At 42.1% G+C, this 19,687-nt stretch overlaps 1 protein-coding gene across 5 annotated transcripts in view; it reads right to left on the bottom strand.

Moving 5' to 3' along the window:
• Positions 1 to 361: 361 nt before the first annotated feature.
• The window catches only part of GRK5 (G protein-coupled receptor kinase 5), a 218,490-nt gene continuing 199,164 nt past the window's right edge, over positions 362 to 19,687 (bottom strand). For 2 of the 5 annotated variants that reach the window (XM_067561319.1, XM_067561320.1), the window contains 5 exons: positions 15,115 to 15,252; positions 11,733 to 11,870; positions 10,256 to 10,387; positions 8,676 to 8,744; positions 362 to 1,292 (listed from right to left, as the gene is read on the bottom strand). In XM_067561319.1, the coding sequence (XP_067417420.1) occupies positions 1,197 to 1,292; positions 8,676 to 8,744; positions 10,256 to 10,387; positions 11,733 to 11,870; positions 15,115 to 15,252 (573 nt within the window). In that variant the 3' untranslated portion in view covers positions 362 to 1,196. Of the gene's footprint in view, positions 1,293 to 8,135; positions 8,745 to 10,013; positions 10,388 to 11,732; positions 11,871 to 15,114; positions 15,253 to 19,687 lie in introns of those variants that run through there. The other 3 variants (XR_010922183.1, XR_010922185.1, XR_010922184.1) reach the window with 3 other exon arrangements.

Genomic DNA, 19,687 nt, shown 5'->3' with positions numbered 1-19,687 from the left:
TGGTTCAAATCGTGGTTTACACCATGGGGTAAGCTAAAGCAGCACAAGCCAGGGTTTAATCAATACTGCATGTTCACACTGATGCAGCTATCCATGGCTAGTAACCCCAATGTAGACATGGCCGAAGATGCTGAACTATGGCAGATCAATTGGCCTGAGAGATGAGGTGACAGAAAAATGTATTATAATAAAACATACAAAGACAGCAGATGTCCCAGCAATGTATGAACTTGATCCTGCTCCCACTGAAATCAGTCCCATGGACTTCAGCTGGAGCACTATTTGGCGCAATATGAGCTCATGTCCAATAAAATAAACATAGGAAATAATGCATCAGAATGAGTAATTTTAATGTATTTAAATTAAAGAATTTATTTTTTTTTTAAAAAAAAACCCCGAACAAAACCAATAAACAAAACAAAAGTGGTTTGATCTAGATACAGCAGCACTGTGACATTATTAGACATTATGTACGAAGAATTCAAGCAGCCATAGAACACAGAAGCCATTATCTTCAGTAATAACCTCAAAATGAAACTAGTTTTTTAAAACAATGTTAGAATCTCCCTGTAATAAAAATAACAACAAAAAATCCTTTGGATACTAGAATGATTTTTTTTTTTTTGTACAATACCAACAGCCACTAACTCTTCTAATTGAGAACATTTGCTTTAATTTATTACAAAATTGATTTGTTGACTGAATTATGAAAGACAACTTTAACATTTCTTTAGAAGTGTCTGTTCCTCTTGCAGAGATTACAGTATTAGCAGTGTTTAAAAACACTGACTCCTGGATACGCTTTTGAAATTAGATCAGAAGAATACCGTGTGTGTGTGTTTATACCAAATATGAATTTTAATTTTCAAAGCAGGTGAAAAGACTAGTCTTAATATGAAACTCTGCAATTTTACAATTTCATCATTAGTCAGATATGGGCAAATACAAGATGGTTCATGAAATCTTTAGCTCTATCTACATTGCTTGGAAATGCAGAATGAATTTTTTTACATCCTCCACCTTCCAAGTAAAAGCTAAAAAGTGGAGTCTTTTAGAAGAGTGTCCAGTATTTAAAAGAAGTGCAATCAAATGAGATTGCACTCAACACATACAACATAACTCACATGGACTGGTTCATAAGCACACTGAACAGCTGTGGGATGACAAGAATGGAAAATACATTTGTAATCCAGGCACTATCTGAAATGTTTCTTCTTCCCTGGTAGTGATGGTTCCTTGGTGGCCATTTGATTTCCAGAAGGCCTGGGATTCCCTTTTGAAGTCCTTTGATCCTAGAAATGTGATAATCTCTTTAGTTTTCATATACGGGCCAGTGAGTTTTCCCAACGTTTGTCCAACATGCATAATTCTGATTTAATAGAGCATTTCAATTAGTCAGTATCTAGGAATTTTGTCACATGCAGAACAACTATTCAGCAGGCAAAGAGAGATTTTGAAGTTTAACTGGTGAATGTTATTTTTGTCCCTTCACTCAGACCAATTTTTTTTTTTAATATAAAAAGGGGAGGAGCTTGAATGATTGCTATTACTGATTAGCTCTGAAACAAGGAAACGAACACTTCAAAGTTATATCATCAGCTCTGCAGGAGGTCTCACTGCTGAAGCAAAGTGCATAAAATCTCAGCATCTCAAAGGAACTAGGACAAAGTATTTGAAAAAAATCATGAGCTCTTATTTACATGAGTTGTCTCACTGACGTCACGTAAGTAAGAGCTGCTAGATTAGGCTTAATTCATTCAAATAATAAAAAAGTAATTAATATTGATACTTAGCATCTTTTTCCATAGACTTTCAAGTGCTTTACAAAGGTGGCTAAGTATCATCACTCCTTTTTAAGCACAGGGAAACAGAAGCACATAGGTTAATTTTGTTGCCATGGACAAGACAGAGAATCAATGGCAGAGCAAGGAATAGAACCCAGCACTCCTGACTCCAAGTATAAACAAACAGACAAGGGAAACCAAGCCAGACACAAGGAGATAATCTGAAATCAAATAGCACTCTGCCAAAGTAAGTAATAGGTTGCTGTCTCTTTAAGAGTCTTTCAGGGTACGTCTCTTCCTTTATAAAAAAACGTTTGATAATATTCTGCAGTAACAGACCCCAACATGTCAGCTTACCTTTGTATTACTGCAGAGGAGAGGGGCTATTACTACAGAATGCTGTTGGGTGGAAGACTAACTTATTTTTAACAAAGATTTTGCTTTTGCAGACAAAGGGGGGAAACTATCCTCTCACAGCACTGTATAAAGGATATTAATTGTTATCGCTAAAGGAGGTTGTTGTTCTCCTGATACATGCAAGCTGGGAAGTTGCTCCTGGGGTGAATTTGATTTAACCCTGTTTTCTCAGCTTTAGCACAACGATGCTCAGCACTATCATTATTTTCTAAATTGTCAGTGGATTTAGTGCTTGTGAAAGGTTTCACATTGACAGCTCTGGAAAATGATGTCCTCTGCTTAGCCACATAACAGGCCCACCTTCTCATGTACATCCCTGCTAATGTTTCTCAACTCAGCCTGGTATAGACCAGGACCACCTCTAAGGATGAGGGCAGGTCAATCTCTGAGTCCATTCACCCCTTGGCCTCCCTGCTTCAGCTGCCCTCAAATGGGCCAGTGATATTTTGGTGAAATGGGCATCTGTTCACTAGGCATTTATTAACATTATTATTTAAATTAAACTAGCAGCCCCAGGCCCCATTCAAGACCAGGTCCCAATGGGCATGGTGCTTTTCAAAAACACCATCTGAAATCCAATTTTTCCAGTGCTGTTTAGAGAATACTCAGGAGTAGCTGATGAGCAATCTCATCTTGAACATGTGGGAGGGAGTGTTACAAACTTTGAACCACAAGAACTTGTGAACTTTTAGAACAGCAGAGGCTGGAACACCGATGCTTTCGTGTATACCCACTGTATAGTCAGACCTCATGAGCCACATCCAGGCCACGTAACCCCTGGATGCTTATGCTTGGGGGATTCTGGATGGAGAAACAAGTGTATGGGAACACAGACCCTCATACATGCTATCTGTCTAGGATTGGTGTACACCTACTTGGCTCTTAAAATTGTAATGGAGTCTGAGTTTGGTTCATAGGATCTATTTTCTCTTCTATACCAAGTTACACCAGTTGATGATATGGTCTCATGTGCGTAACTCCAACAACTGCTGTTACTTGCCCAACGAAGGTAGAATATGGCAGCTTTGGAATGATATTTCAGAATTGCCCTTTGCCATTTTCTGAGAGCCTTTTACATGTACACACCCACACACTAACCTAGTTCTCCAATTGTACTAAAAAGATCATTGATACTGTATCTCCATGCTTATGCTTATTTTGTTTGTACTATAGAAGTTTATCCAAGGCTTCTCTACTGGAAAGGATAATAGCAACTGGCTTTGAAATGTGAGACTTGGATGGAAAAAGTAAAGATGCCAGTTGGATCTAGCTTTGAAACATGACAGTTGGCTTAATAAAAATAGTCCCTGCTGGATTTTTGTGGGTTCTATTCTATGTCTACTCTGAAGAACAAAAAAAGCATCTATATGTGGTAAGACACCAATCAATCAGCAAAGTTTGGCTATCTGTTTCTTACAATGAAATACATAGTTACCAGCAGAAGAGAATGATCACAAGTGACTTCAAATATTTCTTAAAGACATTTCAAATTTTCTTTGAAAATGGAGAATGGCAATTGAACAGATCCCTCTTACTATCTACATTGAGTAGATCTGATGCAGTACTGCAAGAACAGTGTTCACCAAAGTTCATTTTAATTCCTATTAGCTGCTTGGTTTGATCAGCTTTGAGTATTTTTTCATTTGCATGAACAGGTTTTTTGTTCACATATGTCTTAGGAATGACCATGTGTGCACAAACACCCTTATTTTTACATGAAAAAGGTTATATGTGCACTTTCAAAAGTATTTATTTGCTATTATTTTAATGGTTTAGAAGTTTCAATCAGAGAGCAGAAAAAATGCCATGTGACTCCTTCACACACCACTCGTAAAGAACAACAAAGCACTGAACTGGAAAGTTCAGGATGAACTCATAGGCTGAAAATTATTCATCAGTCTATTTGGAGAAGACTTACAAATAAATCCATTTGCAGAATTCAGAACCAGTTTGTAAATGATTCCCAAACATTAAACTAAGCTAAATTTGCTCCACGGTCTACTCATCCAAATAGTTCAACCACATCTAATCATGTGCACTTCCCAAAAGGATCTTTGCTCTAACAGGAAAGATAATAGATTAAATGAATTTTGTGCTGGAAAACCATGAAATAACTATTTCTTCCTACTCTTTTGTTATGTACAAACCCACCTCAAAGCTATTCATTATGATTCAGAGTACTAAACACTCTCTTGCTAGCAGTATACTCTCTCCAAAGTAATATAAAGAAATAATAGGCCTGGTTTTCAGATGTGCTGAACGCCCACAGCTCCCATTGACTTCAAATTGAATTGTGAGTATTCACCACCTCTGAGAATCAGGCTCCATGCGTTTGGGAGAGTTAGGTTGTACAACAAATAGATTCACTAGAGTTCCATCCCTAGAAATCTGTGTTCCAATTTTTACTGGATCACACAAGTGAATCTGAGCACAGTGCGTTCTCAACCTAGTCTCCAGTGGGATATTAGCTGCATAACAAAAAATACTGCACAGCTTGGCACGGTAGGCAAGTCCTGTTCCGGAGAATCTCAGGACTGGCGGTCGAGACTGGTATTGACTGGCAGGGTTGTGGCCACCCATGATGTTCCTCCTCGCCAGCATTACCAATTGGTCATTTAGCCATAACAAACAGCCTTCAAGAGTGGGTTTGTTGCAATTATGGTTTTAACCATTAATCCATTGGTTCTCAAACTGGAGGTCACGTTCCCTCAGGGGGTCGTGACATGGTTATGTGGGGATCACAAACTGTGAGCCCCAACCCCTGGCGAGGTGCAAGGCTGTGAGCCGCCCTGTTTCCTCCCAGTGGAGGAACATGGGTGGGGGAGATGAGCAGTGACACACAGACACTGCTCACATACCCCCAGCATCAAGAACTGTTGCTCTCTCCCTTCCGCTTACGCACCCCAGATGAGGAAAGTGACCTGGATACAAGGAGCCCTTAGATTGCTCATTGCTGCCCCCCTTGCATTCCCCTAGGGGTGCGCAGAGGAGTGTTGTTGGAGGGGGACCGAGCAGCAATATTAGCTGCTCCGTGCATGCAGTGGGTGCAAGCCGAGGGTGGGGGGGAGTGCAGGGGAGTGGGGAGCCCATGGGGGATGGGGGTTGCACTCAGGGGCTTGCTGTGCGAAAGGGATCACCAATACAAAAAGTTTGAGAAGCACTGAAAGGTGAAGCATTCACACACAAAAAGAAAAGTGAGCTTCATAAAAGTGTAGAGAATGAGGTCTTCACGCAGAAGCTCAGCACTCACCCACATTTAATGATGAATATTACCACATGGCTCTTATACTGACTTTTATCCAAGGGCCTCATCACACTTTACAAACATTCATGATTTAAGCCTCACAAACCACAACGTGAGCGAGTAGCAGAGCTGAAAACGGAACGTAGGACCATGCTCTATCTATCTATCGCCCAGTGCTCCCTTTGCTTAGCATTTGTGCTTATGAATTAACCTGTTTGAGAGAGCACTAACATACTGCACACACAGATGAATCAGAGTGTATTTCTGGCATGTGGACGTCAGCCGCTCCCTTTTAAAAAACTTGGCCCCATAAGAATATTCTAGGCAAAGCAGGTAAAATTCTACATACAAAGCTTCTCATATACGTTTGTACTGAATCAGTGTGCCGTACAGTAAGCCCCACAGATCCTGAGGTTCACCTTAGATCCACACTTTGAAGTCTCACCTATATTTCTTGAAATTGGGTGAAATCCACCTCGATGCAGAGGGCGTGTGCAAGGCCAGCCACAGTACTTAAACTCTGCAATAAAGACCTAGTTACAAAGCCCTCTAAAGTCAGTGCACGGATTCCCATTGACTTCAGTGGGCTTGTGTCAGGCCCTCAGAACATCAGTGGAGAATTTCACTCAGATGGTACTTCTCTCTACTCACGTCCCATGCCTACTAGTGAGTTGGAACTATTACAACTAAACTGGAGACCTAATTAGTCCAAATTCGCACCATTCACTTCTCAACATCCTTTCACCTCTGCTAAAATCTGCAGTGGCATCACTGGCACAGGTGAACTGCTGGAGCTCTCTCTGTTGGATCTCTGAATTGATAAAAGTGTGGGGTAAACACCCTCTGTGCCACCCCATCTTCCCAGAACATCAGTCAAAAGGAAAAGGGAGGCAAATTTCCATTGCTGTTTTGGATTGTTTACACAGTCTTAATTAGCTGTATCTCTACTCGTGACTGAGAACCCACAACCTTATTAGTTGCCCTTCAGGGTGTCTTGGCTTCTTGGCATACTGTAATCCATCACAAACGCATATAAGCCCAATACATACATACATAGCCCAGTATCTCCATTCCTTTTTCCATCAGCTAAGTTACAAAAACCCTGACCCTGGTCTCTGTCCCTTACTGACCTTAAGTTGTTCTAGAACTTACTTTATTTTGAGTCCTTATCCATCATGGCTTTGGCTGTAAAAACCCTCATTGCACTCTGTTGCCCTTCCTGTGTTGGCCAGGGAAACCAGGTTCACACCAAACTAATAGAAATTCAGGGTTGGAAGGGACTTCAAGCGGTCATCTAATCTATCCTCCCAGGCTGAGGCAGGATTAAGTACCCCTAGACCATCCCTTCCAGGTGTTTGTCTAACCTGTTCTTAAAAACCTGCCGAAGTAACATATTCCTTGTAGTTAAACATACATGTAGTTCTTGCTAGAAAGATGCTAACCCAGTTTTCCTGGGCAGCACAGACATGGCCTAACCTTTGTATAATCGTTTAATTCTTAGACATGACTTGTTGGACATCAGTTGTCCAAAAGATACAGGAGAACTCAATCAATTCAGCAACTATGGCCAAAAAAACCAAACCGTGGTCAACCAAACTATTTTACAGCAAATGGTGAGTTCAGCAGACTGTCTACAGCAGTGGGACAAATGTTTTCCAGCATCAGCTGAAATGGGTGGAGCTGTATTGGACACCTGATGACCCACATGGCATATTTAAGCACAGATACATTCCTAGTATACAGTATGCTTTTGTTAACTGGTTCGCAGTATGGATATTAAACCTGACTGAGCTTGTCTACACCAGTGAGGCAGTTGTTTTAAACAATGATTTAGGGTGGCCTGAGATGAACCACTATAAAATTAAAAAAGGGCAAACTATGCAGTTTTACAATGTGCACTGACCTCAGCTACCTGTCTGTACTGGGACAGTCATTTCATCACTGATTGAGGAGGCCAGGAAAGGAGGCATGCTATGTTTGGCGCAGCCTCGGGGCTCTAGAACAGCTTACTTGAAAGTGGGCATGGGCCGGAATGGCTATAATGGACGTGGACAAGTTGAGATCCAGAGCCAAACCTTCATGGCTTGGTTCTGTCCCTACTAGAGAGGTGGCATTATAGCTTTCTTGGCCAGCACAGACAGGGGTACTGAGTTAATCTCCTGATAACTGTTTGACATGAGCAACTGCTTGTAAAAGCCTCACTTGTGGCCTGCACCATTGAAATCAATGAGAGCTTTGCTGTTCATTTCAATGGGTGCAGGATTTCAGGCCTTTGAAGAACTGAAGACAACTTGCCTTCCTTATCTCCTCTTGCTAGCTTTGTTCTTCCTCTCGTTAGTAATAGTAAAAAAGGTTAGAAAAGGAGGGCGGCTTAAAACAGGGTTCCATTTCAAACAATAAATATTCTGATGCTCTAACAACAAAAATAAGTGCAAATCTCAACAGTGCTGGTCCCATGACATTACGAACCTCAGACATAGCAAATAGTATTCTTAGATGCGGCAAAGTCTTGATTATGTATTTCAGCATTTAATACAAGACTTTACATACCAACAGAGGAAAAATGTATGCAGTGTTGCTGTAAACCAAATATACAGATGTAAAATAATTAAGAATAAACTGTGCCATAAAAATGCATGTCAGTAAAATCAACTTGATAAAGTGAAATATGAATAATTTTCTACACTTACTAAAAAGGTTTCTCATTTGAGGCTCTGGAAGTCTTGAGTCACATTTCTTTTTAAAAAAAAAAGTCTTAAAACACATGGCTTTACAGCTGCTGCTCAGAAAATATACACCCCCAAAGTCTGACTTTCTTTTAAATACAAATGTACAAAATGTAAACTGAGACAATAGAGAAATTTACAAAACTTTTCTTTAAAAATAATAAAGACAAAATTCAGTTCTAGTATGATGCTATTTAAATACGTGCAAGTAGTCATGTTCGTTGAATTTCTATTGCAATGTTCTAAATAGACAAATCTGATTCACACAATCTTGAGTGCCACCTCCAAAAACAGACCTGAGTGGAAATTTCTTCATAAAATGTGAGGCTCCACTGGAAGGAATAGATAGAATATCTCCATTGATGGGAGATCATTTATTTTTTAACTCAACGGTGGATGCTCTCTCATCCTTAGAAGCTCCATAGATTATAGTGGAAGGATGCAACACGTTGTTTCATGAAAGTCGAGTTCGAACTAGCTGCTTCCGGTGGAGTTTGAACTTACATGGTTTGAATTTATGTGGTGATTTAAACTCGCCTTTGAATTCGGTGAACTCTTTGAATTATTTTGATGCTGGAGAAAGGAAAAAACAATAATTATATCCCCAAAACATTCCATATCTGCCATCTCTCTCACAGTTTGATCATTTTCTTAGTCATGTCATATTATCCTGTCTGCTTCTGGTCTTGTAACATTGTGAAGATTCACTGAAATAAAACTTATTTGGCAGGTTTGCCCTTATTCTCCATAGGCCAGGAGAACCATGGGAGCTCTCCAGGGTCACAGAGAAGAGTTTACAAGTTACAGGAGCCAATTCAATACAGCACAAACTGTTCTGGTCTTCTTTGCCCTGCCTTATTCAGAGTATACCTGCTACCATTTAGGGAGACATGCCTTGTAACTCCAGTGTAATATGCTGGGCTTGAGATGTGGAAAAATGGTCAATCTTTCTCTAAAAAATAAGGCCTGTTGCTCATAAATAGGGATGATGGGTAGGCATGTCAGAGTCAGCACAGCAAGGAGTCAGGAATAGCATATGGGGGCCCAGCATATACCACTGCAAAGAGGACACAGAGCTGCGCATGCAACACAGTAAAATACGAAAGCCAAGTCTAAGCTCCACACACGCAGTAGGGAGCCCAGGTGGAGAGAGGCAGTGGAGGTGCTTATTTTGGGAGGGAGGCAGCAGAGTTTGGGTTCATTAGCATGACTAGTTCTCCCAACCTGGCAGTCAGCTTTGCTAATGCACCATTCTTAACAGGTGTTCTTTTCATGGACTCTCCAGTAGCAATCAGTAGGGGTGGCAGAGTTGCCCTCTGTTGGATATAGGTGCTGAGCCAGGGGTTACTGAGAACCTGTGAGGATGGAACTAAAACCAGCGTGTGGAGTAGAGAGTGCCCTTGCTAAATGCCAGCCTCTTAAACAACTTGCAACCTGTTGAGGAGAACATGATAAATAATAGAGCTGGTCAGGAAACGGGATTATTTTCTGCAGAAAATTTAGATTTTTCAGCGAAATTTCAAACACTGAAATATTTCAGGTAAAAATCAAAATATTTTAATTTGGAAATGTTGCTGTGGTGCCTCTTGGGAGTTGCGTTTTCGATGTCTCTTGCTCCCATTCTCCTTTGTGGGCTGGGTTCTCTAGTCGGATAACTCTCTTGTGTTTTGGGAGCTCATTTATTTAATGAAAAGTTGAAGCTTTCTAGGAAAAGCATGACCATTTTCTCTCCCCCACACACACTACAATTTAGCTTAAAACCCCAATTTTCCATTAAAAAGCCAGTTTGGATGGAAACTTTTCAACCAGCCCTAATAAATATCAGACTAGCTATGGACAGACCTTGGAATGTTGAAAGTACAGAATCAAATAAGAGCTCCCAGGTGCAGACACTTATTTACACCACCTGAACTTACGGAATCTGCAACATCAAAGAGAAAATTACAAGGGAACTGTGAGAACAGGCCCTCTCTGGTATTCCATGTCTCTCTCATGATGGAAATACCATAAGGGTAGTAAACATATCATACAGGAAAGTTCATTAGGACTCAGAGAGGCTCCCTGTGTTACACTTAAGATCTCACCTGACGTTTAAATATTCTGTGTAGTAATCCTTTCTTGGGTGGTTCTGGGGGGTAGCTTTTGTTTAGGTCTGGTGAAATAGTACCATTTGGTCCAAACACATTTAGTTCTTTAAAACACTCTGTTTCTATCATCTGGTAAAATACAGAAAGAATAAAAGAGATGATGCATTACTATTAATTATTAATTATTATTATTATTATTTAATATTACAAGAGACTCCAGATGCCCCAATCAGGATCAGGGGCCCCATTATGTTAAGCATTGTACAAGCATGAAATAAAAGACAGTTCCTTCCCTAAACCGCTTACAGACTCAAGAAAGACAAGATGTGACAGCAGGATGTAGAACACAACCAGGGCAAAATCAGTAACAGGACACTTGTCTGGCTATTATCATTAGGCAGTTTACCGTGGATGTAGTGGCAGAGATGCACAGTCTTCTGATGGCTTGTTAAATTGAACTGAATAACTCTAAGACCACAGAGTGGGAAAATCAGAGTTAACTTCACAACCTAAATACCACATCCAGTTTTCCCTGGGAGCTTCCGTAACTAAGCAATTCTGACAGTTGATGCTGTCAGCCCAAGACGACCTGACCTTAGTCACCTTGGGGAAGAGTCTCACTGTTCAAAATAGCAAGACAGTTTATTCAGCTTTCCCATCATATTCATCACCTCCCATGAGGAGCTGTCAACATACTAAGTAACCAATACAGTGTAAAAAGCATCTTTTGCCATCAAGGATTTGAATGGGGAAAGTATATTGTGTTTGAGCAAATTGTGCCAATAGCTGAAGCTCTACTTGTACTGGCAGGAGGAAAACGGATGGCTTCAATCTCTAATGTATATGATTCTGCACTATTCCAGTAAGTCTCATTAAGAGAATGCCCAATTAAATTTTGCATTGTTTTTCTTTCCTATGTGAGAGAATATAAAATACAGATCGTCCTGACCCCAAAAGACCAGTTCTGAGACCCCTAAATGATAGGGAAGTTTAGACTTGGATTTGAACTTTGCTGCTGGCTCCGTTTCTACGGCAGACAGAACAAATCCCCCAATCAAAAACCCTCGCACTTCAGAAAAGTTCAGATCCAGATTCAAATACTGCAGCTGGGACCCATCAGATACAAAATAATAATGAGATGAGTGTCACAAACAGAGCGCCCCATTAACACAGCAATCCATTCTGCGGAAGTTCTTTGGAGCTGTTATCAGAACATCTCTATGGAGACCAGCAGGAGGAAGTACAGGAGGGCCCTTGCCAATTTACACAAACGTGCAGAATCAGCAGATACAGTCACCTGAACCTGACATCTGTGGTGCTTTATAGATCTTGAAAGAGCGCATTTGTAACTTATGAATGCATTAGAGTCTGGCAAGTTACCCAGTGGGTATATATTACTGGAAGCGTACAACTGCTCTTATGCAGACTGGGTTAGAGATTGCATTGGGGTGATATGAACATGATGTACCCTTACCTCATTCTGCCATGGAATAGATACTGATCCTGTGGAAAACTTGGAATAGAAATCGTCATCGGTTTGGTCCAGGTTTACCCCTTTCACTGTTGAGAATTGCTCGATGTCCAGCACATCCTTGCAGTACACTGCTCTGGGCTGTCTCAGCAGAAAAAGCAGGAGAGAAAATGTTTTTGAGTCTGGCCACGTGTTTTTATTCACACACTCATTCAAGTGAGAATGTCTAACCACAAGTGACTAGCCGCATCCTGCTTTCCTATACTTGCTCTGCCCATGCATTTATCGTCAAAGGCTGACTTGCTTTAAGCATTTAAAGCTGTTCTCTTTGAAGTCCTTACAGCCTCAGCAGAACCACAGTGGGCTTTACTCATCCATGTAGCACATGGATAAGAGGTGAAGTGAAGAGCACAGAAAAAATAAGATAAGGTAAAAAGAGGGAAGGTGTCTTTTCTTTTAGAGAAGGACACACACACAAGCCATTCAAAAACTAGAAAAGCCATAAAAAATGCACACCTGAGATGGCTCTGTCTGCCCCAAATGGAAATCTCATTCTGGTCAGCCAGCTGTGGTGTTTACAGCTTGAAATTTTAAAGGAATTTGTACTAAATGCTGGAGAACACAGAAGAGCTTTGGAGTTTTTCCGTTGTTTGTGTTAATAGCTCAGCTCCTTCTCAACTGTCGGAAGCTCTCTAGAGCTATACCTATTAACTGCTATAATTTTCCACTGCTGTATTTCTAGAGATGCAAAGTCAAAATAACTTTAACTATTTTAATATAGTACTTAGCTATATCACTTTGAAATAACATTTTCCTCAGCTGACAGACCAATACTCAGGCCTGGTCTATACTGCCAGTGAAAATCGGTGGCAGTCGACGGGAGATATGCAAGCTACATAGAGTATCTTGCGTATCTCCCGTCAACTTCCTAACTTCTACCTAGTGCGGCATCTCCACAATACTGTGCCTACAGGAAATGCCCTCCCGTCGACGCAGCGTTAATCTTTTTGTGGGAGTGGATTAACGGCATCAACTTCCAGATCGATTGAGCGGGTCTCCAGTGCGGCTCAATCGATCCTGCAGAATCGATCCAGTGGCGGCGACAGTGCCACCATCAATATAGACATACCCTCAGTCATATTAAACAGAAATACTTGCTAGTGGTTACTTAACATGGACTCAGTGTGGCCACATTGCACGTCCATAGCATGTCCATAGAATTGCACAAAGTCACCCTTTAACACAGGCATAACCCAAGTGCAGCTTGCAGGACCACAGAATTCTACAATGTGATCCACTTATGCTATCATCGAAGTGTAGCTTCCCAAGCCTAGAGATCCCAGCATGCAATGATTAATCTAGAATTGAGCAGTCTGGCCAACTTAATCAAAATGAAGTGCTACCTTATTAAAGCTGAGGACAGCTGCAGTCTACTTAATTCTCTGTGGAAGCAGTGCGGTGCAGTGGCAGAGCGGGAGACATGGGTTCTCTTCCCACCTTTGTTCCTGACTGTGTGACCTTGGGCAAATCAATTAACCTCTCTGTAGGTATGTCTACACTGATGGCGGCAAAGTCATCGCCGTCAGATCGATCTTTCTGGATTGACTGAGCCGTCAGTGAAGACCCTCTCAATCGATCAGGAAGTCGACCTAGTAAAACCACCTCCTCAAGTGGTGTAGCACTGCGTTGACGAGAACACAGTTCCCATCGGCGCAGTGCAGTGAAGACACCGCGCAGAACGGAAGCACAGCAGTCGACGGGAGTTACGCAGGCTACTCTGCGTAGCTTGTGTAACTCCCATCGACTGCCACCAAGTTTCCAGGTTAAGTATAGATCAGGCCTGTGCTTCAGTTACCTTATCTGTAAAATGGCTATAATAATACTGTACCTATCTTTGTAAAGTGCTTTGAGATCTCTGGATGAAAAGAATGATGTAAATGCTGAATTATCTAGCATAGATCTAGCCCTTGAGTTACCAAAAAATTGCCAGGCTGCCCTTAATGGGGCAAAAAATTAAGCAGACACAGGTATAAGAGATGCCCTCTAGCCATTACATGCTACTATTAAGCTTTTAGTAGGCTGTAGCTGATCCCATATTTGAGCCCAGAATTTTCTAATTTTCTTTACGAGAAAGAAATACTACTTTGTCTCCTATTTCTTCCCACTGAAGCAGGTCATAACACCCTGGGCTAATTGGCAGGAATAACTAGGCCACATAGTAAATTGCAATGCCAACCAGAGCGGCTAAAGTAAACTTTTGTAGCTTTTAAACCACTTTGGTTTGGTTGAATTTGCAGCAATGAGACAGTTGCCAAACTGTTACTTTCCCTAACATGTTAAAAGTACAATGTTTACTTAGAACCATATGGGAACTTTAAGGCTAGAAGACCTACCCAGAAAGACAGGCTTGGAAGAGGAAAGTAATCATGGAACTCTATGCACTGGGGAGGAGATATATACCACAGAGGGCTTTGAAAGTTTTATTACTGTCACTGCAATACTGACCTTCAATACGTGCAATAGTGATGGGCAAACCTCAAGGGGAGGATCAGAGTTGTGATTTATTTCAAATAAGCACTAGAGAAACACTGTCGTTGGGAAGTGTTTGATATCCGAACCTATTTCTGAATTTTTCAAAGAACAGCTGTCTTTATAATGGCCAGACTTATTCCCCCAGATCAGAACATCTCAGAACTTGAATTCTGGATCCAGATTTTGAGGTTTAACCTAAAAGAAAAACTATCTATCTAAGGCACTTATATAGCCCTTGTTACTGGCATATCTGAGCACCTCACAATCTACAATGGTATTTATCCTCACATCACCCCCTCTGAGATAGAACAGTGCAAATATCCCCATTTTACAACTGAGGCCCAGAGAGTGTAAGTGACCTGCCCCAGGTCAACCCGGAAGTTTCTGGTGGAGTAGGGAATTGAACTCACCTTGCCTAAGGCTGGACTATTCTCCCTCTCTGTACAAATATACATACGTGCTTATCTGACCTTTCTGAACCTCCTAAGTCTCCAAAACTGGACTGGGAATATTTTGTGAAAATCTGTCTCCTTGTGAACTCGTTGCTACTTTGCAGGAGGGCTGGTGCCAGCAGGAGGTGCTTACAAAGCCCAAAAATAGAGGAGAAATAAAAAGAGTTCTTTTGGAACCCAAGAAAAGGTTGAGTTTAATTTGGGGCTCAGAAAAGGGTTTTATTTAAACCAGATCACCATCCTTAGTGGATATCCAAAAAGGAAATGAAACAAGGCATTGCCAGCTCTGGGAAACATAAGGGAGCAGTGATTTTAGGAAGAAATCTAAAGAAGGGGTGTGTGAAACACGTTCTGTCTAGATCCAGTCACGCTGTGTGATTTGTCTATCATAAGCTACTCACATCAGGGACAAAGGGAGGGTCCAACATTCCTGCTTCTAATCGTTTGAAGTTCATACTTTTGAAGAACGGGTGCTTCTTCACTTCCACTGCACCTTCCCCCTGACATCCCAGCCTCTGCTTCACATCTTTGGTTAGTAGCTGAAACAGACCAGGAGAGATTGTAAGAAAAGTCTGAAAAGCAATAGCCCTACAATAATAATTTTCCTCCTATTTGTACTTGAATGAACAGGGGCATGGGGAAAAAATTATTTTCATGACTTAACATTTACATTGTGGTACAGCCTAGTGGCTAAACATGTCAGGACTCCATTGTTCTAGGCACTATTCAAACATATAGACAATGATCTGCCCCAAAGAGCTTACAATCTAAATAGTGTTGTCCGCTGTCCTATAGCCTCCTCCCACTTATTTTCAATGGGCAGCTGAAAGAAGAGGGTGTTTGACATAGTCCCATATGCTCTCTGAACACTCATTCTCGAGTTGCTGTTGTCAGAATGATGCCCCTTTGTTACTTTGGCCTGTTTATCCCTGTCCAATGTAATACTTTCTAGTATAGTGTGTAATACTGAACTTTTAAATCACAATTTTTCTTTACTAAATGTACTGGGGCCCATTCCTTCTCCTGGTGAAGTCAATGGGAGTTTTGTCAATGGAGCCATGCTGATTCACACCAGCTGAAGATCCAGTATCGGTATATGTCAGTATCAGCAATGTGTCCAACCCCCATCAGTCCAAGCCTGGACTTTTACAGGGTAGCACAAGAGACAGACTCTGCACTGCTACATAGGTTTTAGAGTGAGCTCCTAGATCCTGAATTCAGGTGTCTTGTGATGCACTGAGAGACGTTCACGTGCAACACTGGAGGAGATCTGGCAGAATTAGTTTGACTGCAGAGGATTTCACTCTGCTTGCTAGGAATCCTTAACAGGGCAATGGGGATTAACTGAACTCAGCATAATTGATAAATTAGATAAACGTGCACAGGAAGACAACCCTCGGGGAATGTGTGTTAGAACCATGGGGAGGGCTCTGTGTTTCTGATAATTGGTCTGGGAGAGACCAGTTAGTTCAATGAAAGATCGGCATTGGAGTGAGATATTTTGGTGGATGAGGGAGTAGAATGTCTAGGCAAATGTTGCCTAATCCTTTTAAATCAAGTACCTGTAATCACTTAGAACAAGCCAATGAATTATTACATGGTGTTTACTCCATCTAATTATTGTTATTTTTTAGCATCAAAAGACAGGCAGACCTATGTGTGTAATGACTACCTTTGTGCATCAGCCTACACCCATTACAGATGGCCTTTTTTATATGTTGCTACTGCATCACAAATTTCAGACAGTATCCTGAACAGTAAAACTGACAGTGACCTGAGAGGTTTGGGTGGGGAGGGGTTGTCTTTCATTTCCTTTAAGTGGCTTTTTGTGCATGGATGCGTTTTTTAGCCAAAGCGGTGAAACATGAGTCAGAACTCATCAGAAACTCACACGGCCCAAGGAGACTGCAGTTGGCTAATATAGTGAAAAAGACTGCCCCTTGATAAGTCAAAGGAAAATAAATATGCAATAAAAGCAACTAATTTTACAAAATGATTAAAGTTAGATTTGTTAGCTGATTTCTAATGCTGAAAGACTAGGGAGAGAATAAAACACCTGTCCTTTTAAATGAGAAGGGGATACTTACTAGAGTCTGGGGAATACCATATGGGGAATATCTGACTGGTGAGTTAACTACAGACTCTCCTTTGGGTGTCTGAGTCCAAAAAGGTTGCCAAAGACACATGCTACACTGACAGGTCAGGCTAGCAAAAGTGTTAGGTTAAAAAGTTTTAACTTTTATCATGCATTAGAAACAAGGCTGTATAAGGGGTACTCCCTCCTTCTCTCCAAACACTGAGAAAAGGAGGGAAAAAAGTAGGATGGGGGAGAAATATAGCTTCATTCTCACTATGGAGGGAAATTATTACATAGGAGGGTATAGAGGATAGCGCACACAGCTCAGCTATTTTTTACCTAAAACATCTCAATCCACCAGGGGGCAGCAGATGAAAAGCTAATTGCAGCAACTACATAGCAAACATCTAGTATTCTGAGCAGCATTACACTTTCAAAAGCATCAGAAAACCTCGCTGAATAAGTTGACAGACCTCCAGCCAAATACACTCACTAGCACCATGTGATTCTATGATTCTATGATTTGCCTCTTTGAATAGTCAAGTTGCCCATTCCCAAAACGGGTTCTGCCCCCCGAGCAGGCAGATGATCAGCAGGGACATGGCTCCCTCTTTTGGGAAACTCTCTGGGGAGACTGCTTCCGAAGACGAAAGCACTGATAATTCCCAGAACAACACCACATCTTACTCTGAATTGAAGGGCTGCTGGAGCTCCAGCCTCGGGAAGGGCTGGAACCACAAGCCTGGATGCTCAGAGAAGAAAAGCCAGCAGGTCTTTCTTGATCATCTCCAACTTTGCCCTTCTACAGTGGGAGTTCTGCTGCAGTGAAACCCACAGGGAGGGACATGTAGATAAACCTCGCTGAGGCTAACATATCATGCTGAGAAATGGCTGCCACGGTGGACTTCCAGGTCTCCATTTTGAACTGTGATGTCTCTATGGATTTGTTCAGGGTCTTTGAACCCAAGCAAGCCATGCTGCCTGGGGAACGATCTGAACTAATCACTAGACATCTCTCCAACCGCAGTACTGAGCTAAAAGCCTCAATAATCAGCAAATGGGGACATAGTCACCATCATCTGCTTGTGCTTTCCCATGTCCCAGGAGCTAGGAAGGGGACAAATCACTTTGGAGGTGGATGTGAGGGAAACGGAAGAACTGCCGAATTTACTACACAGCCCGCTGGACTGACAATCAGAGGAGGATTCCTGCAGGGATCCCAGCACCTCAAAGATGGGGAAGGAGGATGCAGAGTCAGGAATCTTTGCTGCAATGAGAGGGTTGTCTGGAGATGCAACTCCCAGGCTTTCCACCTCATGATGTGTTCCCGTGCCCTCTGGCTGAGTTACCGTCTCAGCTGCAGGACCTGGCTGAGACAAACCTGGCAAGGATGGCTCGCTACTGATGGAAGGTCTGTAATCTCTCCTCAGGTGTCTGGCTAATGACAGGGGTTTCTCACCCTTCTCCTTGGCTTACAGGATAACATGTCCTAAGGCTTCTCCGGTTTGCTCCCTGCCTGGCACCAACAGTTTGATGATTTGCCTTCCATTGCCTGATCCATAAATAGCTTTTCACTTGTCACAGACCTAGTCACAAAAAGTATCCAGTGACAAGTCTGAGACCAAAGCCACTGGCTTCTAGTTCCTAGGTTGCATGATGCAGCCCCTGAGAGGGAGCCCATACAGCCCTGAACAGCTCAAACAAGGGATGCAGAATCAGCAGAATCTTAATGTTGCAGAGGTGGAATTGCCATGCCAGGAAGACTGAATCTGGCAATCGCTGGGATCCTTGGGTAAAAGATCCCCTCCCAACATGAGAACCTTTTCATTCACAAGGTTAGCAATGACAAAGTTGCCCTTTGTGAGGGTGACCGTCTGATTCTGGCACTGAGACTGCAGGAAACCGTTGAGACAGCTTAATGAGCCTCATTGTTGAGTAGCTCCACCCTGAACTGATCACCTTCAGAGCTCTTTTGGGGTAATGGATGGGGTTCGAAGGACAGCATCTATTTATTATCTCACCATCCTATGTGCACAATAGATTCAAGTGATCAAGGTTCAATGGTTACCTTGTGCGACATCATGCTGAAACAGTCCAGGGGAAAGAATCTTTCCTGGGACTCTTCTGCTGGATCCAAACAGACAACTTGCCTTCTTCAGATGAGGGGGAAGGAGGAAGTTTTGCTTTTGAAGGCTTGGATGAGACTCTGAACTGGGATGTCTTGAGGCATGTTTCTCTGCATTTGTTTTTTTAACCACAGCAGGATTCTAGATTTAGCCCTTTATAGGGAAAGCTCACTGAAGTCTGATGGCCTGAAGGGTTTCCAATCTGAGTCTGACTTTTCTCTACCCAGTTTCTGTAGCTCCGGGGCAGGGTGGACAATGATAACATCCACTTCCTGCATTTATGCTGCAGGTATTCTCTCCTTGTATGAGAGGAGGAATCCGAAGGCAGAAGGCTCTGTTCTACTCTTAAGTTCCCTCTGGCTCGTGTGCTTTACTTTTGCTGGCTTTTTCCTGGAAAATGTTGTCCAGAAGCTTTCAGGGTCAGGGCTGCTGACAAGTGAGATGCAGTGGGCAGGGGTAGACTTGGAGCAGCCTGTGTTAGACATAAAACACCTGCTGCTCTTGCTTAGAATGGAGGGAAGACAAAAGGGTCCTGTTGCCTGTTTACACTTTCCAATAGTCCTTGCAGGGTTTCAACCTCTAGGCTGGCTGGGGATATTAAATCAATCTGGGAATTGATCCTTGTCTGGCTGAAAATATTGGCTGCTGTTTGGTACATGTGGTCAAACGGTGTCGGGGCTGAAGCAGGGTGCGGCCTGCTGAGGAGACCTGAATCCCTCAGCAGTGTCCAGGAGCCAATTTGCAACAACCTTTGATGCAGAAGGCGGTCTC

Source organism: Emydura macquarii, unplaced genomic scaffold (assembly GCF_026122565.2).
Source record: "Emydura macquarii macquarii isolate MOO-44397 ecotype Brisbane River unplaced genomic scaffold, CSIRO-AGI_Emac_v2 contig_2372, whole genome shotgun sequence".
Classification (NCBI taxonomy): domain Eukaryota; kingdom Metazoa; phylum Chordata; order Testudines; family Chelidae; genus Emydura; species Emydura macquarii.
Note: the sequence above shows the minus strand (reverse complement) of the source record. Positions and strands in the feature narration are given on the sequence as shown.